Source organism: Bos indicus, chromosome 25, assembly GCF_029378745.1.
Source record: "Bos indicus isolate NIAB-ARS_2022 breed Sahiwal x Tharparkar chromosome 25, NIAB-ARS_B.indTharparkar_mat_pri_1.0, whole genome shotgun sequence".
NCBI lineage: Eukaryota > Metazoa > Chordata > Mammalia > Artiodactyla > Bovidae > Bos > Bos indicus.
This window is the reverse complement of record NC_091784.1, coordinates 35,178,713-35,204,473: the sequence shown is the minus strand read 5'-3', so window position 1 is coordinate 35,204,473 and position 25,761 is coordinate 35,178,713. Positions and strand designations below refer to the sequence as shown.

Genomic DNA, 25,761 nt, shown 5'->3' with positions numbered 1-25,761 from the left:
GCAACCTGCCATTGTAGCCTATGGTCCTCTCTTGGGGTGACTCAGAACTTTGCACCGTGAGCCACACAGATATGACTGTTCCCACCTACTCTGGGAGCTTGAACAAGTTATTCCACCTGTGGCCCAGTTTGTTCACTCTGAGATGTAAATAATAATACGTACTTCATAGGATTGATACAGAACCTAGCACGTAAGCTATTCAATCACTATTTGAATGAATGAATGAATGGAAAGATGACTACAGTGGACAAGGGGTCTGGAAACCCATCCTTAGAAACCTTATTTCCTCACATCTCACCTTAATTGCTCTAGACATGCCAGAGTCTCTCTCATTTCCCAGCTCCATCTGTAAATATGTCCCACATGCTCTCATGATCAGGCTGTGACTCCCTTCCAGTCTGGAAGGTGGCCTCCCAACAGCCTCTGTGCCCAGACAGTCTCCCCCGTGGTACCTGGCTTAGGAGTGACCCATGACCTGGTTCTGGTCAAGGAAACAAGGAGGGGAGGTCTTCTGAGGGGCTGCATAGAGGAGGCTCCCAAGAGAAAGATCTCAGAGGACATGGTGCCTCTATGACTCTGGATGTTATCATGCCCATTGGTGACCTGGGCACTCTGGTAGCCCTCATGCAGCCATGAAGAGAACTGGCCAGAGAATGAAGCCAATAATGGTTCCTGAACCGCTGGTCACACCGTGCCAATTGCCCACCTGCTTCTGGAGTTCTTTCCATGTAAGGTAATGAAGGTCCTCATTCGTTAAGCCAGTTTGATTTGGGGTTTTCTTTCCCACTCACAGCTAAATGTATCCGGCCTGATCTTCTCTCCAGGTCCTACCTGCAGATACACCCAGCTCTGGGTTTTGTTCTGAAGACCCTAAGATGAGCCGGGCTCTGTGCTCGCCCTGGGGAAGCTCATAGTTGTGAAGAGGGGCTGGCAGGTAATTAGATGGTTAGAAGGTTGCGAGCAGAGGCTGAGAATATCTGGAAAGGGACAAACTGACTGTCCTGGGCAGTAAGAGAAGGGTTCTGGGAGATGGGTTTTGAAGGATGCCTAGGAGTTTTACAAACAAATGAAAAGAATGTCTTCCAGGCAGAGCTAACAAGGTCAATGAAGGGGTATAACTTTGCTTAGAGAACATCATTGAGGCTCAAATTAGGCCCATTTGGGAGTGGTGAGCAGAGACTGAACACCTCACCCAGGAGTTGTTCCCAGGAGCATACACAGGAGTCTGTGTATGCTGGGGAGCCAATGAAAGTTTCATGCAATATGTACATCTTGGATTAGAAGAGCCTGGGTGTTCAGAAGAGACATGACCAAGATCTTGCCTGGGTGGGGACAGGAGGGTGAAATGTGGTAACTGGTAAAAGAGGCATTCTAGAGGCCCAACCTTGGGCCTTGGTGACTCAGGGAGAGTGAGAGTGGAAGGGGAGGGAAACATGATGGCTGGATTCCTGGTATGTGAGGAGGAGGGGTGATCGTATAAGGCTTGGAGGAGAGAACTGTGGTAGTCAGTCTCCAGGATGGCCCCCAACGATCCTGTGCCCCGATAGTCAGGCCACGTGTAGTCCCCTTTCACACTGTATCAGGAGACTGACCGACATGACTTCTAGTATAGGCAGAAAGGATATGTGACTTCCAAAAACTGGATCAAAAGCCATCGTAACTTCTGCCTTCTCTCTCTTGCTTCTCCAGCTGTGGGGGAAAGCCAGCCAGCTGGCACATTGGGTACATTCAAGTAGCCTCATGAAGAGACCTATGTGCTAGAGGAGGGGGCCTTCTGTCAACAGCCAGCAAGGCAACTGGGCTCTCCTACCAACAGCCATGTCAGTGGGTAATCATGGAAACAGATCTTCCGGTCCCAGTCAAGCCTTCAGATGATGCCTTGGTTGTAACTTCAACAGAAGTTTTGAGGAACTCCTCTGGTGGTCCATTAGTTAAGATTCTGCTTCCACTGCAGGGGGCTTTTGATCCCTGGTTGAGGAACTAAGATCCCACATGCCATGTGACCAAAAAAAAAAAAATAGAGAAACCTTGAGCAGGACCACCCCATGAAGTTGCTCCCAAATTTCTGACCCGCAAAACCTGTGAGATGATAGATATTTGTTATTTTAAGCTGCTAGATCTGGGAGTAGTTTGCTATACAGCTATAGATAATACTGAGACCTAGATCATCAAGATCTTATTTTTGTACCTATCCTTCCTAGAGTGGGGGAAAATATTATCACTGGGAGGGATGCCCCCCAGCCCACATGGCCCATGCCGTCATCCACCTCTCTTTATAGCTTACAGAGTGTTTTTACATAAGGAAACTTTTCACTGTTGCAACCAACCCCAGGAGGTGGTTATCATCCCATTTTACAGAGGGAGAAACAGAGGCCCCATTAGTTGGCGTGACTTGCTGAAGATTATATAGGTTGTCAGTGGCAAGTCTGGACCAGAAACAGGCTCTGAGTGGATCCACATCCCACCTGATGTCCATCAAAGAATGCCGCCCACCACCCAGTTCTACAAGAATTAAGTCATCAGCCGTTACAGTTACTGACCTATATACCCTGAAAGGAATTTAAGACCAAGACCAGGACAAAGCACTCTGTGCTTTGAAAAAACAGGCCCCTTAAACAGTTAGATATATCTCAGGAAGAATTATAATAGACCCAGATTCTTGCACTTTCCCATACATAGAAAAAAAACAAAAACACTAAAATCTTTAACTGAGATATCTGTACCTTGTATCTAGCAGTGACCTTCTATTGAGAGAAACACTGGATTGCCTGTATTCTGCAGCCAAAATCATATATACATATATCCTGTCTTCTCTATGCCGGAACCTCTTCAGAGTAGTACCCTCAGAGCTATTGAGAGACTGTTTCCCAGGCTATAGTCCTCAGTAAGGTCTCTGAATAAAAACTGAGACTGAGAACTCTTAGAACTCTCAGCATAGCCTAGGGCCTGACTGGCCAAGTGCAAAGCCAGGAGAGCCCAGCCCAGGGGCCCATGCAGGGGGCTGCTGCCCCAGCCTCCTAGGACCTCGCCAGGTAGGTAGATCTATTAGTGGTGGCCCTGGAATTCACAATGATCTTGGAAGGCCAGCCTGGGTCAGATGGCACCCCCTATATTATAAAGTAATTCTTCCCTGGTAGCTCAGATGGTAAAGAATCTACCTGAAGGAGGGAGACTCAGGTTCGATCCCTGGATTGGGAAGATCCCCTGGAGAAAGAAATGGCAACCCACTCCAGTATTCTTGCCTGGAGAACCAGAGGAGCCTGGCGGGCTACAGTCCATGGGGTCGCAAAGAGTCGGACACGACTGAGTGACTAACATTTCAAGGAACCCAGCTTCCTCTCCTTTCAGGTTTCAGGCCTAGAAAGTGCTTGAGGCCAGGGACTAAGTGGCTGGTTCCATCGTTTGAGAAGCGCGTGTGCAATGAAGGAATCAGGGAGGGAGCCCAGAAACATCCTTAGTTGGGGCTGAAGGAAATTGGCAGAGCATCCCTTGCCTTGGCCTCGAGTTCCGCTTTCCATTCCAGAGCACTTTATGCTGAAGCATAAAGGGACCATGAAGAAATAACCCTCAAGGGATTTGTGCATCCACAGGGAGACAGGCAGACACCTGGCAGCTTGCCAAGCAGGACAGGAGGTGCTGTGGGTTGTACGAGGCCCCGGAGTAGGAGAAGCAGGGGGAATCCAACACCAAGCCACAGGCCAGTGCGGGGAGGGCTACTCACTGGCCCCTGTCAGTGGACCCAAAGGGCCTGGTCTCAGCACTGCCCTTCTGGAAAACCTGACCTATCGTTCTCAACATCTCCATATATCCCATTGGCTGTTATTCTCACCAGCCTCATTCTTACTATTCTGCCGTATGCGCCAAACAGAGGTTTATACCAAGGGCTATGGGAACACCCAAGGAGGTAGTGACATGCTCTGCCAGAGGGGTGGCGGTCAGGGAAGGCTTCATGGAGGAGGCAGCTTTTGAGCTGAGGCTTGCGGGGTCTTTGGGAATTCACCAGGATGAGAAGGAAATTCCAGGCAGGGAGGAAAACGCACACACGCAACAGCATGGTAGGCGTGGTGATTGCTATGGCTTAGGGGTGGATCGAGATACAAATGAGGCCAGCCTGAAGGGCCTTGAGGACCAAGCTAAGAAGTCTGTGCTTTACCCTGAGAACACTTTTCTCTCATTTTACTCAAGGGCTTCCCAGGTGACTCAGTGACAAAGAATCCACCTGCCAGTGCTGGTTCCATCCCCGGGTAGGGAAGATCACCTGGAGGAGAAAATGGCAACCTGCTCCAGTATTCTTGCCTGGGAAATCTCATGGACAGAGGAGTCTAGAAGGCTACAGTCCATGGGGTCGCAAAGAGTAGGACATGACTTAGTAACTAAACAACACCAACACCTTACTTGACATCTCAGTGGCATTTGGCCTCTTTGTCCCCCTTTCTTCTCTTGCCTTCTGCAGCTAATGACTCCCTGGCACTCCCTTCCTCGGCTCCTGCTCAGGGTCCTTAGTGAACTCCTGCTCCTCTACCTGGCCAGCCAGGGTCCTCTGTGTAAGGACCCCCTCGCAACTCAACCATGTTCCTTTCCCCCTGAGCATCTGCATGGTTGGTTATTGGATATTCTATCATTTGTGTGGCTGTGTGATTACTGGCTTTCTCTCCGCCAGCCTGTAAGCTGATTCCGTGCACCGCACCTGGCACTTAGCAGACCCTTCATGAATGTCTGTTGAGCGAGCTGATGAACAAAGGGCAACATGTGTGATGGGGGAGGGGTGGGGAGGGGAGGCACCAAAGGGGTGTGAGCTGGGAAGAGCCGTGGCTTGTTTCCTTGTATTCTGGTCACTCTATTGGTTCCTGATCAGAGGGGGCTGGAAGGAATGGGGGATGAGGCACCGGCAGGCTGGAGAGGGGAGACCAGATAGGAGGATTTCAAGTCTCTGGTTCTGCCTCTGAGGACCCCAGACCATTCCAGGTGGGCCCCCACTGAAGCAAAAAGAAATCTAGAGATTCCAGCCTCTGCATTCTGCATGTGTGCAAGTTGTCTCTGACTCTGTGCGACACTATGGACTGAGCGCCAAAGAATTGATGCTTTTGAACTGTGGTGTTGGAGAAGACTCTTGGGAGTCCCTTGGACAGCAAGGAGATCAAACCAGTTCTTCCTAAAGGAAATCAGTCCTGAATATTCATTGGAAGGACTGATGCTGAAGCTGAAACTCCAATACTTTGGCCACCTGATGTGAGGAACTGACTCATTAGAAAAGACCCTGATGCTGGGAAAGATTGAAGGCAGGAGGAAAAGGGGATGACAGAGGACAAGATGGTTGGATGGCATCATGGCCTCGATGGAGATGAATTTGAGCAAGCTCTGGGAGTTGGTGGTGGACAGGGAAGCCTGGTGTGCTGCAGTCCATGGGGTTGCGAAGAATCGGACACGACTGAGCGACTGAACTGAACTGATGGACTGCAGCCGCCAGGCTCCTCTGTCCATGGGATTTTCCAGGCAAGAATATTGGGTTGCCATTTCCTTGTCTGGGGGGTCTTCCTGTGATTCCCACCTCGTGGGTCTCATCTCTGGACACCTGGCTTCTTCCTTGCAGGAAGAAGATGCCAACACCCAGCCACCTTCTACCCAGCCAACTAGGGGCAAAGCCAGCAAAGAGAGCACCAGCACCGTTTTTGAGTGAGCCTTCTTTCTGTGGACATAGCTCTGTCACTGCACTGACTGGTCCAGAATGAAACTCACCCTCCAGCCATTGGCAGGAACATCCTCAGAGACCCAGCAATTCCCAGGAAAGCCCTGAACAAGGGACCAGAGCCTGGAGAAGGGTGATGTCTGGTAGCCCTGTTTACTTCTGAGCAGGGATCCAGACCCCTAGAGAGGTAAGGTCTGTTCACACCCCTGCCCCCATCATCCCACCCTCCCAGTGCCCCCAGGGAGGTACAGCCCCCTGAAAAGGATGAGGCTTGGGTGCAGGGCGGTGAGGGAAGAGGAGAGACAACTTGGCTCCAGGTGTGGTTCTCACAGTAGGACATCAAGCACTGGGGAGAAATGCCCATTATATGGATGAGGCCCAGGTTGACTGTGATCTGCCCCCATTCTGCCCAAATTCTCAGAGTTAGTGGTCTTCATCACATTCAGCCTCCACAGCATCCCTCATCTGCTCAGCTTGGTAACAGGACCACTTTCCAAAGCAGCCTGCTCATCCTCAGATGGGCCTCGCCCCTGCCGTAGCAGCTCCCGGAGCAACCTCTGCAGTGGGCAGTATGACCTTCGTTTTGCAGTTGAGTGACCTGAACTGGAGGCCAAGTTCACACAGTAAAGCAGGCCTCCTGATGCCCATGCAGCTGCCCCTTCTTTCACACCAGGGAGCGGGCAGCTCCCCTGTGGTCCTTCCCTCTCCGGGGCTCAGCCCTGCCTAGACAGTCCCCTCCTCCTCCTCTCCCAGCAGAAGACACACACACATGCGTGCACACGCACATGCGCGCACACACACACACATACACTTCCAGCACCAATGTCTGTCGGCAGGAACAGACACCCTGGCATATCTTTCTGGTTCTATACTGTCCTGTACTGGGAGCTGGCCCTTTGCCTTCCACTGTCTTGTGAGGAACCTTCTGGACTTTCCCCCCAGACTTCTTTTGTTTTTCTCTGTCCCCCTCTGGGTGCAGCCCCATCTGCTCTCAGCGGGAGCAGAGCTGGGCTCTCTCTGCAGAGGACGTGTAAGACCATGAGGAGCCTGTGGACCACCTTGAGAGCTCAGCAGGCTGGACACCAGCCAGGCCAGGCCTGCGTGTGGGCCCAGAAGTTGTCCCCAGCTGATGATGACGTGCCTCGTGTCCCCTGCCAATGCTGCAGGGAGTGGACCCTGGAGGTACCCAGCAGGCTGGCATAGAGGTCAAAACCCAGAGCCTTGGTATCTGCCTCTGGGCTCAAACCTCGCTTCTTAACTGTACTGCTTCTAGGCAACAGGGCTGATAGTCATTCCTACATCATAAGATTGTTCAGTTCAGTTCAGTCGCTCCGTCATGTCCGACTCTTTGTGACCCCGTGAACTGCAGCACGCCAGGCCTCCCTGTTCATCACCAACCCCCGGAGTTCACCCAAACCCATGTCCATTGTGTCGGTGATGCCATCCAACCATCTCATCCTCTGTCGTCCCCTTCTCCTTCTGCCCTCAATCTTTCCCAGCATCAGGGTCTTTTCAAATGAGTCTGCTCTCTGCATCAGGTGGCCAAAATATTGGAGTTTCAGCTTCAGCATCAGTTCCTCCAAGGAACACCCAGGACTGATCTCCTTTAGGATGGACTGGTTGGATCTCCTTGCAGTCCAAGGGACTTTCAAGAATCTTGTCCAACACCACAGTTCAAAAGCCTCAATTCTTCTGCGCTCAGGTTTCTTTATAGTCCAACTCTCACATCCATACACGACTACTGGAAAAACCATAGCCTTGACTAGATGTACCTTTGTTGGCAAAGTAATGTCTCTGCTTTTTAATATGCTGTCTAGGTTGCTCATAACATTCCTTCCAGAGGGGTGAAAGAGGAGAGTGAAAAAGTTGGCTTAAAGCTCAACATTCAGAAAACTAAGATCATGGCATCTGGTCCCATCACTTCATGGCAAATAGATGGGGAAACAGTGGAAACAGTGTCAGACTTTATTTTTCTGGGCTCCAAAATCACTGCAGATGGTGACTGCAGCCATGAAATTAAAAGACACTTACTCCTTGGAAGGAAAGTTATGACCAACCTAGATAGCATATTCAAAAGCAGAGACATTACTTTGCCAACAAAGGTCCGTCTAGTCAAGGCTATGGTTTTTCCTGTGGTCATGTATGGATGTGAGAGTTGGACTGTGAGGAAAGCTGAGCACCGAAGAATTGATGCTTTTGAACTGTGGTGTTGGACTGCAAGGAGATCCAACCAGTCCATCCTAAAGGAGATCAGTCCTGGGTGTTCATTGGAAGGACTGATGCTAAAGCTGAAACTCCAGTACTTTGACCACCTCATGCGAAGAGTTGACTCACTGGAAAAGACTCTGACGCTAGGAGGGATTGGGGGCAGGAGGAAAAGGGGACAACAGAGGATGAGATGGCTGGATGGCATCACCAACTCAATGGACATGAGTTTGGGTAAACTCTGGGAGTTGGTGATGGACAGGGAGGCCTGGCGTGCTGCGATTCATTGGGTCACAAAGAGTCGGACACAACTGATCGACTGAACTGACTGACTGACAATAATTAAATGAGTTACTATATATATCTGGCAAATATTTGTTGAGTGCCTGCCTGCTAGGTGCTTGGACAGGGAGAACCAGAACTGTCCTGGGCACAAGCGAGGGATAACACTGTGGATGGAACCAAGGCTCTGATCTCATGGAACTTAATATATATATATATTTTTTGGCCAGGCCACGCAGCCTTTGTGTGGGGTTTGTGTCCATTCCCTGTGCAGCCTCAGGAAAGACTTCTTTCCTCTCAGGACCAGAGGGTCTAAGGATCTTTTCAGCATGGTCATCGGAGCTCCGAGGCTGAACCAGGCTGGGGAAGGACCTTTCCCACTGGAGAGTATCTAATAGGCAGCACCGCCCGCACCTTCAAGCTGATCCCCCTTGCTCCACATTGAACACACAGAGCGATGCACTGGCCCATAACCTCCCTGAGCCCCCGTACTCATACACATTCTCAGCTTCTCCTCCATTCATCCCTGGGTTCCTCCGGGGAGGAAGAGGGGAGGGGGATGACATTACTGGGACCTACTGCCCCACCGCTCAGGCCCAGTGGAGGTTCAGGTGTCTCCCGTCCCTCCTCACAACTCAGATAAGGGATACCAGATGGACAGGATCTGACAGCTGCACTTAAAGCCAGCTGATTTCTCTTCCATCTGGAGGCCAGGGAGACGCAGGCTCAGGATTGTCCCAGCAGCCATGGCCAAGATGGTGGCCCCCGACCCATCCCCACCGGCAGAGCCCTCAGGAAGGGAGAGCTGAAATACCCTCCTTTTCCCCACCTCCCACTTCCTCAGAGGGGAAGAACTCAGGGCAGGTGGGATCTGGGTGCTGGGACACCTGTGTTCCAACCTTCCATTCTGGGAGTTTGGCTCTGCCCCACTTCCCCTGGTCCTGGCAAGTAACCCTTCTGTGCACCTGGAGTCCCGAGAGTTCACAGAAGAGGAGCCACACCTGGGAGCGGAGCACAACAAAGAACAAACAGGAGGCTCAGGGGTTTTAGATTTCTTCTCTGCCAACCACAGGAATGTTCCTGATGGCTCTGCGGGGGGTGGCAGGGGTGGGGTGGGGAACCCACCTATCACACAGAGACCCAGAGAGCCAGCTCACCCTTAGGCACAGAGCTTGGGTACATGGAAGAACCAGCTCTACCTGTCCTCCTCCAGCCCCGAGGTCCCTGGGCCAGGGCAGCCTCAGGGGAGAAGCCTGGCTTCAATTGCGTGAATTTGTGAGGCTACCTCCAGACCCCAGGTTCCCGAACAGGGAAACCCACAGTGGTCTCCACCACCCCCAGGGTCCAGTCCAGGCTCCTTAGGCTGGCCGTGAGGGCCCTTCCCGCCCTGGCTGCCATGGCCTCTCTGCATCCATCCCTTGGCGCTGGCCCCGTTGGCCCTTCTACAGCACACTTTCCGGGCTGGCTGGGCATCTTGACCCGGGCAGCCCTCTCCTTCTGGAATGCCCTTTTCCACATTCTATTCTGGAGAGGCCTGCTCAGCCTTCCGGGCCAGGTTCGGGGATTGCCTCCTCTGGAACACCTTCCCTGGGTCCCGCAGGGCTGGCTGCTCCCTTGCCTGGGGTCTGCAGGAGTGAGCAGGGGTCTCTCCCAGAGCTGGGGTCTCCCAGGGGGCTTTCTGCCTCCCTCACCAGACTTCAGTGAGAGCGGGCCGTGGTCATCTTTGTGGCCCAGCCCCTTGGATGGGGCCTAAATGTAGCAAATGCTCAGTAACTCTTTGATGAGGAAATGAGTGAGTGAATGAGGGCGGGCAGTGTGAGGACTTGGGCTCCCAGGATCTCTGACCCTTGACCGTGAACTCCCTGTGGGCCAGGTGGTTAGGTCATCGGGGCTCAGAGCACCAAGCCATGAGCATGGGTGTGGACTCCCAAACCCAGGCTGCCCACATACAGATTCCCAGGGGAACAAGCATTCATTGAGCACCTACTGTGTGCATCACCCCAGGCCATTCTCTCCCATGCTTGGCCCTTCCCATCTGGCCCTTTCTCTGTCCTTCTCTCCACCCAGAATGTTCTTCACCCAGATCCTCTTATGGCTGTTCCTTGGATTTCATCAGATCTCTGCAGAAAAGTCACCTCCTCCAGGAGGCCTTCTATGACTTAAGGTTCTCCCCTCTCTATGCCTCATTGTCTTGTCTTAATGCTCTGTAAGGGCTTCCCTGATAGCTCAGTTGGTAAAGAATCTGCCTGCAATGCAGGAGATCCTGGTTTGATTCCTGGGTTGGGAAGATCTGCTGGAAAAGGGATAGGCTACCCACTTCAGTATTCTTGGGATTCCCTGGTGGCTCAGAGGGTAAAGAGTCTGCCTGCAATGTGGGAGACCTGAGTTTGATCCCTGGGTCGGGAAGATCCCCTGGAGAAGAAATTGGCAACCCACTCCAGTATTCTTGCCTGGAAAATCCCATGGATGGAGGAGCCTGGCAGGCTACAGTACCCTTGCCTGGAAAATCACATGGATGGAGGAAGAGCCTGGTAGGCTACAGTCCGTAGGGTTGCAAAGAGTCGGACACAACTGATTGACTTCACTTTCACTTTCTTTCATTTCACTTTAATGCTCTGCACCATGCTATTACTAGCCCCTAATTTTCATTTATTCATCTGTTTGGTAATTGTCTTTCTCTTCCTCCCTGCCTCTGACACACAGAATGTAAGGCTCTTTAAATGTAGGCATTTGGCCACCTTGCTCTCTGCTGCATTCCCATAACTGGAATAGGGCCTCGCATAAAGTGGGTGTTCAGTAGATGTTCAGTGAATGAATGAACACAAGCCAGACAGTCCCCCTTTTCACAAGGTTCAAGGTACAATAGACAGGCACCTGCTTGGAGAAGGCCACCCACATTGGTGCAATTTGCCACCGTTGATAAAAGCCTTTTCCCCATCCATGGAAGCTACAGTCACATCATGACAGGGGCCTCTGTCCTTTACTGACATCCCTGAAGGAAGGGATGGCTCTTTGCATTTGACAGGTGAGTGAAGGAAGCTCAGGTGAGGCTGTGTGCTTTGCCCTCAGGTCAAACACGTTTATAATGCCTCTGTCTTTATTACCTGAGGCTGTTCAGGTGGCTCAGTGGTAAAGAATCCACCTGCCAAGGCAGTAGACTTGGGTTCCATCCGTGGATTGGGAAGATCCCCTGGAGAAAGAATTGGCAACCCACTCCAGTATTCTTGCCTGGAAAATTACACGGACAGAGGAGCTTGGCTGCCTACAGTCCACGGGATTGCAGAGTCGGATATGCCTTAGCGACTAAATAGCAGTAGCTATATTACCTATGTAATTCTCCCTCTGGTGTCAGTGGCTTGCCCAAGGCCTGGTAGCCAGGAGAGGCTGCTGGAGTCTTGAGGCCCCCCTCTGCCTTCTGATCAGAGCTCCTTCCTGGGGCTACTCATTCCAGCCCTGCCTTCTCTCCCCTCTGGCCTGGGGAACCAGGTGGGGGATGAGGTCTCTATCCTCCATGATCTGGGTTCTAGCACCATGTCTTCCCAAGGCCTCGGGCCATCTCTGCCTTGCAACCTCTTGGCCACAGAATCACTGTGCCCTACGCGGCATATCCCCCGAGCCCCTGCCCGCAGACCACCTCCCTCTTCCAGCTACTGTCTCCAGCAGGGAGAGTTCAAAATGTTATTTCTCTTCTGCTTCCCTCCCACTTTTCCTTCCCATCGCATGAGTACAGGATGCCATGGAACTGACCACATTGCTGGAGGAGAGACGGGGATGGGGGGCCCCAGGTGCGGGTAGAGGAGCCGGCTGTGGGGAGCTCCCTGGATTCTGTGTGGGGGTGGTGATGTGCTGAATGTAGCCATCTAGGGAGATGACCTTGCCTGTTTCCCAGGGTGGTTGTAACAACGCACCCCAAACTGAGTGGCTTCAAACAACAGACATGGAGACTTCCCTGGCAGTCCGGTGATTAAGAGGTCGCTTTCCAATGTAGGGGGTACAGGTTCCATCCCTGGTCTGGAAGCTAAGATTCCACATGCCTCATGGCCAAAAAACCAAAACATAAGACGGAAACAAAATTGTAACAAATTCAATAAAGACTTAAAAACAAACAAACAAAAAACCCCCAGACGTTTATTCTTTCACAGTCCTGGAGGCCGGAAGTCTGAAATCAAGGCATCCAGGGGCCCGTGCTGCCCTTAAGAGTTCTAGGGAGGAACACTTTCTTCCCTCTTTTCAGCTTCCAGTGGTTCCTAGCAGTCTTTGGCGCCTGTGGCTGGGAGACACGTCGACCCAGACTCTGCCTCCCTCATCACACGGCCGTTTCCTCCCTGTGGGGTCTCTGTGTAGCTTCGTCTTTATAGGGAAGCCAGCTGTTGAGTTTAGGCCCCACCTGAATCCCATATGACCTCATCACGTCACATTCACAGGTACAAGTGGGGGCTACGGTTAGGCCTTCAACATATTTGAGGGAACCCGCAAATCCCATGGACGGAGGAGCCTGGTAGGCTGCAGTCCATGGGGTCGCTAGGAGTCTGACACGACTGAGCGACTTCACTTTCACTTTTCACTTTCATGCATTGGAGAAGGAAATGGCAACCCACTCCAGTGTTCTTACCTGGAGAACCCCAGGGACGGGGGAGCCTGGTGGGCTGCCGTCCCTGGGGTCACACAGAGTCGGACACAACAGAAGTGACTTAGCAGCAGCAGCAGCAGCAACAACTATAGGGTAAGGGAATTAGAGAAGGTGAAATTCAGAGAAAGAATGAGACGGGCACTTTACAGGAATAGATCACCTTTAATGAAGCGAGAAGGGGCAGCAGTCAGGTTAGTGGGCTGCTGCGCTAAGAGGAGAGCAGGTATATATGGAAAACATATATATACGGAGATACATTGTTTTGAGGGGTCTGTTTCTCCTCAAGATTATTTTTGATTAGTTAGCTTTCAACAACTGGGGCAAGGAATTCCTGAGACCAGCTGGAGACTGGGATCGGCTGGGAGCTGAACGTAATCAATCTTAATGTCCGTTCCTTTCTTCGGGGGAGAAAGTTCTTTATTCTGTATAGAATGGTGGGGAGGGCCTGGAGGGGAGCTTTAACTCCGGGCTATTTTGAGCCATGTAGCTTTCCTTCACCAACGGAGCCCACAACCCTGACTACAGAGAGTGCAGGTTGGCGTGGAAGGCCCTTGGGTAAGGGCCCAGATTTGTGAGTTCAGAATGTCGTGTCTATGTTTTTACGTGCCTGTGTTGGGTGTGTGTGTCTGCGTGTGTGTGTGTGTGTGTCTGTGTGTGTGTGTCTGCATGTCTGTGTCTGTGTGTGTGTCTGTGTCTGTGTGTCTGTGTCTGCGTGTGTGTGTCTGTGTGTGTGTGTCTGCATGTCTGTGTCTGTGAGTGTCTGTGTGTGTGTGTCTGTGTCTGCGTGTGTGTCTGCGTGTCTGTGTCTGCGCGTCTGTGTGTGTGTGTGTCTGTGTCTGCGTGTGTGTGTCTGCGTGTGTGTGTCTGCGTGTCTGTGTCTATGTGTGTGTGTCTGCGTGTGTGTGTCTGCGTGTGTGTGTCTGCGTGTCTGTGTCTGTGTGTGTGTGTGTGTGTCTGTGTCTGCGTGTCTGTGTCTGCGCGTCTGTGTGTGTGTGTGTCTGTGTCTGCGTGTGTGTGTCTGCGTGTGTGTGTCTGCGTGTCTGTGTCTATGTGTGTGTGTCTGCGTGTGTGTGTCTGTGTGTCTGTGTCTGCATGTCTGTGTCTGCGTGTGTGTCTGCGTGTGTGTGTCTGTGTGTGTGTATGTGTGTGTGTGTCTGCGTGTGTGTGTCTGCGTGTGTGTGTCTGCGTGTCTGTGTGTCTGTGTGTGTGTGTCTGTGTCTGTGTGTCTGTGTATGCGTGTGTGTGTCTGCATGTCTGTGTCTGTGTGTGTGTGTGTGTCTGTGTGTGTGTCTGTGTCTGTGCATCTGTGTGTTTGTGTGTCTGTGTGTGTCTGTGTCTGCGTGTGTGTGTCTGCGTGTGGGTGTCTGCGTGTCTGTGTCTATGTGTGTGTGTCTGCGTGTGTGTCTGCGTGTGTGTCTGCGTGTGTGTGTCTGTGTGTGTGTATGTGTCTGTGTGTGCTTTGTGCCCCAACCGCTCCGAGCCCTCTCACCTCTGATGCTGTAGCCAGGCCCCCAGGAGGAGGATTCTCAAGGAAGTAGCCTTGGGGTGTTTAAGCAGACTTGGACAGGCCACCTTTCATGGGGGACGAGCTCCAGGCTCAAAACGAGCAAGATCCTGATGGTGTGGTGGTGCGGAGCTTCGAGTCCAGGTGGGGGACTCGCTGCCTCTGGCTGCAGGCAGTTATCCAGGCAGAGATGCTCTGAGTAGAGCCCTGCGGGCACCCTGGGATGCAGGCCCGGGGAGGGGCCCCTGCAGGTCTCAGGAGCCAACTCCATCCTCCTCCGTCCCCTCGTTCCTCACTTGGGGGAACCTCATCCTACAGGACTTTCCAACCCAATCCTGGGCCCTCCCCCACCCTGCCACCTGCGGGCGGGCAGACACCTTCCGGCAGGGCGAGAACACTGGACTCCAGGTGGGAGAGCTGTGTGCACACGCTTGGCCACTCACTTGCTGTGACCCAGGAAGTCACTTTGCCTTCTAGGCTCCATTTCTGTCTGTCCCACCCCTCAGCCAGGGCCTCAGGATGGGCACCCACCACTTCCAGCTCTTTCCTAGCTGCACACAGCCTCTGCCCTGCCCACCTCCCTTCCCGTCTCTGCTCACACTGTTGCCCTGCATCCTGCCTGGTTAACTCCCCTCCACTGCCCTCCCCCGCCTCACCCTGTCCCGGCCAGGTGGGCACGCCTCACCTCTGTACCTGGCTCTTCTCCCATGCCACAGAGCACGTCTCCCGCAACAGACTGAGCACAATGAAGCCTGGGCTCATCCTTTTCCTTCTTCGTGTCCCCAGAGCCAAACACAGGCCTGGAGCTCTAGTTGCCCACAAGTGAAGTGAAGTGAAGTCGCTCAGTCATGTCCAGCTCTTTGCAACCCCACGGACAGTAGCCTACCAGGCTCCGCTGTCCATGGGATTTTCCAGGCAAGAATACTGGAGTGGGCTGCCATTTCCTTCTCCAGGGGATCTTCCCAACCCAGGGATCGAACCCGGGTCTCCTGCATTGCAGACAGACGCTTTTACCGTCTGAGCCGCCAGTTGCCCGCAAAGCGCTTGTTAAATGAAGGAATGAACCAGCAGACATCTGAAGGAGCCGGGCCTCTCAGAGCTGGGCGTCCATGCCTCTCTTCCAGACCTTATCTTCGGTCACATTTATGCACAGAGCTGGATCCCCAGTCCCACCCCAAAGGGGGCTCCTCCAAGGACTGATGCACATCCTCTTCCTCCTGTAGTCCCAGCACCAGCCCCAGGGAGATTTCAGAGGTGGCCAAGGGGCTGCTTCTCTCCTGCCCCCTGCTGATGAAGAGGGGGAATTGGAGGACGTCTGGACGCTTCTTTGGCTATCAGTGGGCCCGTCCTGGCCTGGGGACAGGAGAGTGGTTTCTATCATGCGGGGGAACAATGGCCTTCCCTTTGCCTGGTGGTCTGTGTTCTTCGTGCGCCTAACAATAGCCAGAGGACCTAGTTAGGGCTTTCCCCTTTCCCTCCTTCCAGAGCTACCCCACCCCCGTGGAAGGATGTGTGGTCGGTATCCGATTGACCCCCAGATCTCCAGGCTGGTCTGGGGGCCTCTTCTGATGCCTGAACAGCATCACTGAATTACAATTTTTCAATTGTCTACTCTCCCCCACTCCCAGATTGAGATCCCCAGGAGTAGGGCATCCCAGTCCATTTACTTGGTCAACAGATCTTCACTGTGTCAGCCCCACGCTGGGGGTTTTCCGCCCTCGTGGAGCTCACCTCTGTCTTGTCTTTAGGCCCAGCCCAAGCTTGGCACACATGCACGGAAGCGGGTGCGCATGGATGATTCAACAGGCAAGTGGGGGAGGGCTTTGGGATCCCCTCTACAAGTGCCCACACTCTGGTCCAGGCTGCTTGCTGCGGCCCAAGCAAAGCCCAGGGGAACAGGCAAAGAGCCAATTGCAGAGCAGCGGTCGCGGCAGAGCACGGGCTGCTGTCGGCTGCTCTGCCAGACCCACCCCGCCTCCTGGGGAGCTGGTCAAGGAAACCAGTGGCAGAGGAGACGATGGGACAGAGTGATCTCAGATGACCCTCACAGCCCTGCTACTCAGGGTCGCGTGAGGGTCCTTGAGTCTGGCCATCCACGAGGCAGGCCGCCGGCCTCCACAGCTCTGGCTGATCCAACCGGGAGGGCCAGATACGAAGGAGGTGATGGTAGCACACTGAAAGGTAGGTGGCCTCCTCCCCTGCTTCTGGGCACAGGCCTGGGACTGGAGTCTGCAGTGGAGGGACGATGACCAGGGGACACAGAGCAGCCTGCCCTCACTGAGTGACCCTACGGGAAAGGTGCCGGTGTGGTGGGACATGCCAGGCTCTTGGGACTGCAGCCAAGTCTCAGCCGCAGTCTGGACTCCTTGGGTGGTGAATCCTGTTCACAGTCCCGCTTGGGAGCCACCCTCTAGGCTTCGTCCCCCTTCCTCGGCCAGTGCAGGCCATTCACCGCCCTGACCACTGCTACAGATCTGTGGGTGTGTCTTATCCATCTCTAATTCCCAGGCCTCTCCAAAAAGCCAGCCCAAGCTCCGGGAATACACAAAGGCCACGAGTCACGGTGTTTGTCCGGACCTGCACCAGGAGTTTCCTCAACGCGAGCCCACCTGAAGGAGTCCAGCCGACAGCTGATCAGAAGCTGTGAGCTCCCCCGGGCCTGATCAGGTGCCCGTTGGCTCAGTCACCTTCATGTCCTGTCCTGCCCTGCCTCGAGGGGTGGGGGGGTGGGGAGCTGATCCCTGCACACCATGTGGTTTGGGTTCACTTGCCAACAGCTTCCTGGTTAACTTAGCCCACAGGATCTCCTGCTTGGAGATCAGGAGACAGGCAGGGAGGCCAGAGCTCTCCTCCCCACCTCTTGCTTCTGACAGCATCGCCGCCAGTACCCGTGTCTCTCCTTCGTGTAAGGTCCCGCCAGACAGCCCTTCTCACGGTGACCCAGCCTAGAGTGCAGGGACCACCCCAGTGGCTCCCTGCTGTCCACCCATTTCAGGTCGCCAAACCTTTCCGTTTGCCCTTTCAGCTCTCCAGGGAGCCTTGTTATCTCCCGCCCCACTTCACATCCCTGCTGGGGCGTCGTCTGCCCGACCGGACCTGGCTGTGGTTCCCTTTGCTGCCCTCTGTATTCCCCGATCATAAAGACACAGCACGCCAAGGGCAGGTTGGAGGCAGTTTCTTTATACAAACGTAACCAACGCAACGGACCCGTCAGCATACTGCTGGGGCACACGCAGGTCCGTCTCACCACCCCTGGGGCAGAAGTCTGGGTGGTAGGGGTGTCACTGCAGGGGAGGAACACTGCACAGGCCTGGGGACTGGCGAGCACACCAACAGGGAGCCCCCGAAGGGCACGCACAGACACACGGACACTGGGTAACCAAGAGCACTACACACAAGGCCAGGAAGGAACAGAGAGCTGGGATGAGCCGACCCCCCTTCCCCTAGGTTTCTTCGGGGCAGGGAAGTGGGTGGGAGGGGCCTGGGCCTGAAGCCAAGCGCCCTAGCTGTGCCATGAGAGCCACGTGTCCTGACCGTGCGCCCTGCTTTCTGCATCTGGGAAGTGGGGACCACTGTACTTCAAGAAGCTGTCACGAGGATAAAGGAGATAAACAGGGACACATATCAAAATACTCAACACAGAGCATGGCACATAGAGGTGTCCAATAAATAACTTCGTGTCAAGAAAATCTCAGCTCAGAGAGGCCCTTTTTGAGAAGGCCAGGAGGGGAGATCGTATCCCTGGCAACTTTCTCAGGACATCAGGACCCTTGAGCACTCCTTGGAGCCTGTGGCTGCTGGAGTGGCCAGGGCCCCGGAATACACGGTGCCAGGGCAGTTGAGGGGGGCGGGGGGCTGGACTCCCAGGGAGGCACCCGCGGAAGCTGGGTAGACACCCGAGGAGTTGGGGGTTGTGCCAAAATGATTCTGCACGTAGCACAAGCCGGAGGCAGGCTGGTACGGAGGCAGGCTGGGCATGTGCCCAGGAGCGCACGATGGCCAGGCCGCCAGTTTCTGGCTACTGGCGTGCTGCATCTGGGCGGCAGGGTGGTTTGGGGTCAGGTGAGGGTGGCCGCTCTGCGTGGGGTAGGAGCCAGGCACAGGGTTAGGCCTGGAAAGGAACAAGAGAGAAGACGGGCGCTGAGCTAGTCATGCCAGGAACACAGCACCCCGAACTGTTGATCCACAGGAGAAAGGCTTGGACTCGCTGCACTGCCTTCTATTACAACATGCTGTGGACGGGCATTTCCTGTAACCAGCTGTCAAAGTGCCACATGGGGAGAAAGGTCATATTAACTGAACAGAAAACAGATGCCCAGAGCGGGCAGGGACCACTCACGGCCCTGCAGTAAGCCAGCAGGAAGAGGGGCGATCGGGCCCATGCCTGAGACCCCTTGAGGTATAAGGGCAGTCTGCAAGTTGGATGGAGTTTGGGATGGGATCACGGTAGTTAAGCGTCTTCCATGGCTGGCCTAGCGATTCAACCAAAGAGAACAGGTCCACTTCTGTGGTGGTCGGAGGGCAGGGCTCCAACACGGTAACACAGGGCTCGGGCCCAGGCCTCGTCTACTGGCAGATGGTCCCCCAGTGACGGCAGGAAAGAAGGCTTATAGCTCAAAGTCCCGGCAGGCAGGGAACGGACATGACAGGTGCGGGGAGACAGGTGGCTGGGACTACAAAGGAGGACACATTCTAAGGGATTTAGCCTGTGAACTTTTGTGGAGATTTCTCAATACGAAGAACGAATGTCAACACCACTGACACCTGTGTTGCTGCTGCTGCCACCGCTAAGCCGCTTCAGTCGTGTCTGACCCTGTGCGACCCCATAGACAGCAGCCCACCAGGCTCCCCCGTCCCTGGGATTCTCCAGGCAAGAACACTGGAGTGGGTTGCCATTTCCTTCTCCAATGCATGAAAGTGAAAAGTGAAAGTGAAGCCGCTCAGTCGTGTCTGACTCTTAGCGACCCCATGGACTGCAGCCTACCAGGCTCCTCCATTCATGGGATTTTCCAGGCAAGAGTACTGGAGTGGGGTGCCATTACCTGTGTTAGGTAACAATTAAACTTTGATACATTTCAGTCCAAACCTAGGCTTATAAATCAACTGAAGTACAGACACATGACACTTAGCAGCACTTTCGGAATTTTAAAAATGCAGAGGCTCTGGCCTATAAGAAGCTTGATAAGAGCCTCCAAGGGAAACAAAGCTGTCCAGGCTGCCAGGACTGATGCCAAAACCAACATGTGCATCAACGTTGCCCATGTCCTGTTGTTGCGTGATCAGAAGCATCATGTTCTGTTCTGGGTGCCTGCAACAGGCCAGGATGATATGGGGTGGGACACTATGCCATGTGGGTCACCATATCCCCAGCCAGGTCTGCACGTTATGGGGAAGCAGGATCACTGGGCACCACGGGTGTCACAGTTACAGAGAAGTGAGTGTGATCCAGCGTGCAAGACCGTCCTCACCGGGGGCTGCCTTGTAGAGCAAGGCCCCAGCCGCCAGGGGTCAACATGGTCAGCTGTTTTAGAGGGGCTTCCTTCACAGAGCGCGGCTGAGGAGTTTGCAAATGAGGACCCCTAAGTTCTCTCTGAACTGAGCTTAGAACTAAGTTCTCTCTACATTCTGTGAGAACAGCAATTAAGAACCAAAAAGCTATATAATACAGCTAATTCTAAATGTAAACACCTCCCACCCGTTGTTGCTGTTCAGTCGCTCAGTCTTGTCTGACTCTTTGCGACCCCGTGCACTGCAGCACACCAGGCCTCCCTGTCCTTCACCACCTCCCAGAGCTTGCTCAAACTCATGTCCATTGAGTCGGGAACACCATCCAACCATCTTACGATCTGTTGTCTCCTTTTCCTCCTGCCCTCGATCTTTCCCAGTATCAGGGGCCTTCCAAAAAGCTAAAATACAGCTAATTCTAAATGTCAACACCTCCCACCCACTGAGACTCCAGGAATTACTTGCCTGAAATAAAATGAGTGAATGTGCGTTTCTATTTTTCTCACTACCTGCTCCTGCCTTTAAGAAATGGTCAGAGCTGGGACTTCCCCGGCAAGGTCCAGTGGTTAGGACTTGGCACTCTCACTGAGGGGGCCCCGAGTTTGATCCTTGGTTGGGGGAGGGGGGTTAAGATCCGACAAGCCACACAGCATGGCCAAAAAAAAGAGAAAAGAAAAGAAAATGGTCAGAGGGCTCTGAGCCACTGAAGGCTGAGAGTCCGCCTCCTAAAATAAACTATAAGCAACAGCTTCTGATTCAACCAAGATCCTGCCTCCAGGCCAGTGTTGGGGACAAGATGGACTCCATAGCTGGCCCAAGGCAGAAACGGGCCATGGACAAAGCACTTTGACTTTGCGGTGAACCCCTTCTCTGGGAGGGAAACCTCCTCCATCGTGAACTCTCAGCATCGACAAAAACCAGTGAAGGCCATCCGAGGCTGGCAGCGTGTGTGCAGGAGGGACAGGAAGTGAGCAGGACCCGGAAGCAGGAGCCCCTGGCTCTCGACTGGGCGCTTCTGACTCTGTGTTACCTGGAGAAAGACGTTTGTCCTCTTTGGGCCTCCTCTCTGACAGGAGGGAGTGAGGCTATGTGAGCACTCCATTGACAGTTAACGCACCTGGACTGGAAAACAGTAAATAAACTTCGCCTTCTCCCGCCAGGTGGCCAAGAACACCCTGAGGTTCAGGCCATGCCACCTCCTAAGCCTCCCAGTCAGTCAGGTGGATCGCGCTTCTTGCCAGCGTCACCTGCCGGAGCCCAATCCCAGCCCCACAGAGTGCTTGTCAGTGCTGAGGGCTGGTGATGCCACTGATGGGGCCGCAAGTCCCTCGGGATTATGTGCAAGGGCTTCAAATGCCTCCCATTGAATGCCCTTCCTGCTTGGACCCCACTCTGGAAGCAGCTGGGCAGAATCCAGGATGCTGGGGAGAAATCTGTGGACAGGTTTTGCTGGGTAGGCCTGGGCGACCCACACCCTCTTCCCTATTCCCCAGGACACCGAAAATCAGTCGCACCCTCTATAGCAGGGGTCCCCAACCTCTGGGATCTGATGATCTGAGGTGGATCTGACAGCAGAAATAAAAGTGCACAAAAAATGTAATCGCTTGAAATACCCTGAAACCACCATTCCCCCCCACCCCCAATCCCACTCCTGGTTCATGGAAAAACTGTCCTCCATGAAACTGGTCCCTGGTGCCAAAAAGGCTGGGGACTGCGCCTTTATAGGCCCTGCAGCTGCTTCAGGAATAAAGCAAGCACGGCCTTCTGTAACTTACTTCCGGCTTTGGGCTGCCCTCCTTTCGGCTGAAGAGCCGGAGATGTACTTGAACATGGAAATCCTCCTCATCAGGCTGAAGGGGAACTTCTGGTCGAGCTTCACGGCGACTTGCTCTGGGACGTCAAAGGAGAAGCAGTAGGTGAGGCCGTCTGGGGTCGGTGTATTAAGGAGAAGTGGAGAGAGCTGAAGGGAGGGGGCTGCACACTGCCCCCAGGACCCAGGAGCCACGCTGGCTCCACGCAGGCCTGGGCTTATTCCACCATCATCTCTGGACTGCAGTTTCCAGCTCAGGGGAAACCAAGAGTTGGAGTTTCTAGCCTCCGTTCCTCGGAGGGAACACAAGGCAGCAACGATAGGCAGGCAAGTGCTGACACCTTACCCATCCTCTCCCCTGGGCCTCTTGAGCCCCTGTAATGACCGTCAGAAGCCAGCATGTGCCTCTGTCTCTTTAAGTGGGATGAAGCAGGCGGCTAGTCTAATACCCTCTGGGAGGTCTGACATCTTGTCCTTTGTCCCTGGTCGAAGGAGCCTTGCCTCAATGTGATCAAGTGAGCTTCCCGTGGGCCTCTGTGGCAGCCCGCCCCCCACACTGTCACCAGCTCCCAGAGAGGTGAGGGCACCCTGGTCGTCCGACCTGCATCAGCCCGTCACTGCCGAGATGGCCAAAAAGAGTCAGCCTAATTGCCAGAATATTTATGCAAGGAATATAAGGCTTATTCTAAGTTTTTAACCACTCATATGGTCAAAGCCTACCTTAAAAATATTCTTTTCTTATTCTTCTGAGAAAAAGACTAAGCAAAACAAAAACAAAGAAACCTGTTTCCCGGGAATACCTTTCATGGAACATCTCTAGCTCATGGTTATTTCAGGATCCTCCAGTAAAAAAAAATTAGTCAACTGGGCTTACACCTTGGAAAAAACCAAATCAAAGTATTTTATTAACTGGCAGTGCTAAGCCATTGTATGGAAAGAGCTAAGGGGATCTCTTCCAGAAAAGAAAACTCTGGCATAAAGAAAGGAAGTGACCTGCCTGAGGCCGCGTGGTTCCAAATCTGAAGCTAGCACACAGAATACCTAAGTGTGAGCTCTACCTGCCTGAACCCCCCTGCCCCGACCCCCAGGACCTACAGTGTGGTTCACCCTTTGGCGTGTCAGTGTTACTACAACAGCCCTCTAGGAAGGATACATGCTAGCCCGATTCCCAGGCCACAGACGTTACTGAGGAAAGAGGTCTGGGGAATGAGCCAGGAGGCACAGAGCAGGAGCCACGGCACCAGCAGCGAGGGCACCACCACGCCGAACACCAGGGCCCGCCTCATCCTAGAGCGGACGCAGTTGACTCCCAGCATGGCGAAAGCCACGGGGGTGAAACCGCGGGCATCCTCCACCTCCCCGAGCTTTGACAGCGATGACACAGCTTCAAACGACAGGAAGATGATGGCGCAGATGATGGTGAAGACCACGGTGAAGAAGCAGTGGCGGACGGTGCCCACGGTTCTCTCAAAATTGCCAGCAAAGCGCCAGATGACGATGGCACCGCAGAGCAAGGAGACGGGATTCTCGTAGACAAAGATGTAGGTCACCAGCCTGTAAACTGCAGAGGGAACCGAGTTAGAGGCCCGATGGTGGCTTGCTCCCAGAAGGGAAAAGCCAGGTTACAACCCACCTAGGAAAACAGGGAGTAGCTGGCTCTCGTTGCCAGGGAAAATCAGCCCGGAGCCAGTGGGATAAGCAGAGGGGAGCAACAGCGAAGGACCCAGGACTCAAAGTAGAGGCGGGGATGTCTAATCTTTGCTCTTTCCCAGACCTGGAGCAAGTCTTATCTGTGACTGGCTTCCACGTGGGGGAAAAAAAATAACACTTTTTAGCATGGGATGGTCTTTTATAATTTGTAATGTCCTTTATAATCCTCTTTGAGGCTTTAATACTGACCTATCTCACCGGGCAGTTTGAGGGTTAATTAATTGTAACAGCTTCAGGTGGATTGAGTGGGTGTCACTTAACACTCTTTGTGCCCGTCTCCTCGGCAGTAATCCTGACCTCTCCTTCCATAGTGGCTGTTCAGAGGAAGAAAAAAGGGACCATGAATTATTGTGCACCTGTAAAGATGAGAAAACTATCACTAAGAATGTAGATACAGAACTCAGAAGTCTTTCTTGCAAGTGCTTATCCAGTCTTAGAGGTAGAGTGATGCTCAATATGCAATAAGACAGTAAAGAATCTTTTATTTTTCTAAAAGCAGTCCTTGCTTCTGTATTTTTATATCCCTGCAGGCCAAAACACTAAACTGAAGGAGGGGGGTGATCAGTGAAGTGGCAGTAACATTGGATTTGGAAGTCTAAAGCAATCTTGGCTCTGTCACGCCTAGACTGGCTGAGTTCAGCCCAGACACAGGGCCCTGTCGGCTTCAGTGTTCTTACTGTAAAATAAAATGGATACACTCGAGGCCCTCAAAGGTCTCTTACGTGTCTAATACTCACATTGTCCATGAATCCCACACTCAAGAGAAGCCGCAAAGTAAAGGGAAAAAAAAAGGGAGCTCAGTTTAGGCTGGCATTTTGCATCTGTCTCTGAAGACAGACGTGCTGTGTGTATCCAGGGTGAGGGTGAGGGGGACCACTTTTAGATTTGAGCAGGGAGGCAGGCTAAGAACCATATACCTCAGTCAGGCCATCTCTGTAAGGCTTCGTTATCTGAAGAGTATCGTCATTATTGTTGAGTACTTCCAACACTGAAATCCCAAGGGTACATGTGAAGATTCTAGAAGCAATTCTATATAATTTGGGGATTAGAAAGCCCAAGGTTCCAGTTCAAAAACGTCACAAGATGCAAAGAACAATCTGGGTTCCTGTGTCAACTGTATGACTCAAAAGCTCTGTGAGTCTTCTCATTAAGCCTCAGTTTCATTTAAAGAATGGACAACAATAGCCCATGGGCAATAATGCCTACAGTAATAATACGTCATGAGATCACCATGAGAATTAAAAGAGGTTAATGCATGTGAAAGTGATTTGCAAAACAACAAAAGTTACACAAATCTCCCATTTTCTCCCCAGAAAAGAATGGGGAAGAAACAGGAGACTAAGAACGTCTTTTATGAACAGATATTTATAATTAATTGGTCTGCAAAATATCTCCATCTCCCCAAGAAAACCAACACCTCTCCCAAAGGTACAAGACACCCGGCTCCCGCTATAAGCTGGGAATCGGATTCAGGATTAAGATAAAACAAAGATGCAGAAGAAATTCTAAACCCCAGGAGGCCAGGATGCTTACAGAGGTGGCCACAGATACAGCTCAAGTGTCTTGAGAAGGTGGGAAAAAAAATTTTTTTTTTTTCCAGTGGGGGGTTGGGCCCTAAAGCAGACGTAGGTGTGAATGTGACAAGGGAGAGAAAAATCCTCCTCGGCGAGCAAGCAGGGGTGAATGAAACCTAATTGCTACGAATGGATATGAGAGCCCTGACCAGAACGATGACGACAGGGACGGGAACAAATCTGGGTAGGGAAGGGTTACAAGGGATGATCAAGATGGGGCTCTGCACACAGACTTGGAATATGGGGCTGGTCCTCCAGGTGGGGAGAATGATGCGGACGGAGACGGGGTGGCGTGGGTGCTGGGAGGCCGGAGCCCAGGGCCTGGCGAGGTCGGAGGAAAAAGGACTGGCACCCGGGACCCGGCCCCGCCCTGCTCACCTTGCCAGTTGCGCAGGGCCTCGGACCGCAGCGAGAGACCCGAGGGCGCCAGGGGCTGCTGCAGCAGGAATAGACGGGGCCCGGATACCAGCAGCGAGAGCAGCGCGGTGAAGAAGGTGGCGGATGGCACCTCGGGCCACAAGGACCAGCTCCGGTACCCAGGCTCCGAGACCGCCATGGCCGCCAAGGCTCCCGCTCACCTACGCAGCTCTGGCTGGTTCTCGGCTCCTTCCGCCTCCCTGCGGCTGTCACCCCTGGCAACAGCGGCGGGGGTGGCCGGAAGCCCCGCCTCCCAGAGGCCCCGCCCCGTGCGGAGTTACCCAATCCGGTAACTCGCGCTGGCATGCCTCCCACGCGCGTAGGCCGCAGGGAGTCCAGCCAGTAATCTGTGGCTGCAGCGTCCTTGGAACTGGCTAAGAGTGCCGGGTGGGAGCCGCTTGGGGGGCACCGGGCGGGGCGGCTCGAATTTTGGATTTA

At 53.3% G+C, this 25,761-nt stretch overlaps 1 protein-coding gene and 1 long non-coding RNA gene across 3 annotated transcripts; both read right to left on the bottom strand.

Annotated features, from left to right (window-relative positions):
* Nucleotides 1–17,466: 17,466 nt before the first annotated feature.
* RHBDD2 (rhomboid domain containing 2) lies at nucleotides 17,467–25,529 on the bottom strand. Of its 2 annotated transcripts, none has more exons than XM_019988183.2 (4): nucleotides 25,285–25,529; nucleotides 22,776–23,183; nucleotides 21,588–21,738; nucleotides 17,467–18,418 (listed from the first exon to the last, which is right to left on the bottom strand). In XM_019988183.2, the coding sequence occupies exons 1-4, from the start codon at nucleotides 25,460–25,462 to the stop codon at nucleotides 18,061–18,063; spliced, it is 1,095 nt and encodes a 364-aa protein (XP_019843742.1). In that variant the 5' UTR covers nucleotides 25,463–25,529; the 3' UTR covers nucleotides 17,467–18,060. The 2 variants fall into 2 exon arrangements, with proteins under 2 accessions (XP_019843742.1, XP_070636165.1); XM_070780064.1 differs by lacking the exon at nucleotides 25,285–25,529 and adding an exon at nucleotides 23,256–23,413.
* Nucleotides 20,242–21,581, bottom strand: LOC139179750 (uncharacterized). The gene is made up of 2 exons (XR_011564097.1): nucleotides 20,930–21,581; nucleotides 20,242–20,842 (listed from the first exon to the last, which is right to left on the bottom strand). It is a non-coding gene; the product is annotated as an uncharacterized lncRNA (long non-coding RNA).
* Nucleotides 25,530–25,761: the final 232 nt, after the last annotated feature.

Excerpts from the sequence above, each read along its gene's own strand:
- RHBDD2 (XM_019988183.2), bottom strand. The coding sequence starts at position 25,462 with ATGGCGGTCTCGGAGCCTGGGTACCGGAGCTGGTCCTTGTGGCCCGAG. Across the intron at positions 23,184-25,284 it reads GGCCCTGCGCAACTGGCAAG|TTTACAGGCTGGTGACCTAC; the intron begins GTGAGCAGGGCG and ends TTCCCTCTGCAG. Across the intron at positions 18,419-21,587 it reads AGGGCAGCCCAAAGCCGGAA|GCCTAACCCTGTGCCTGGCT; the intron begins GTAAGTTACAGA and ends GTTCCTTTCCAG.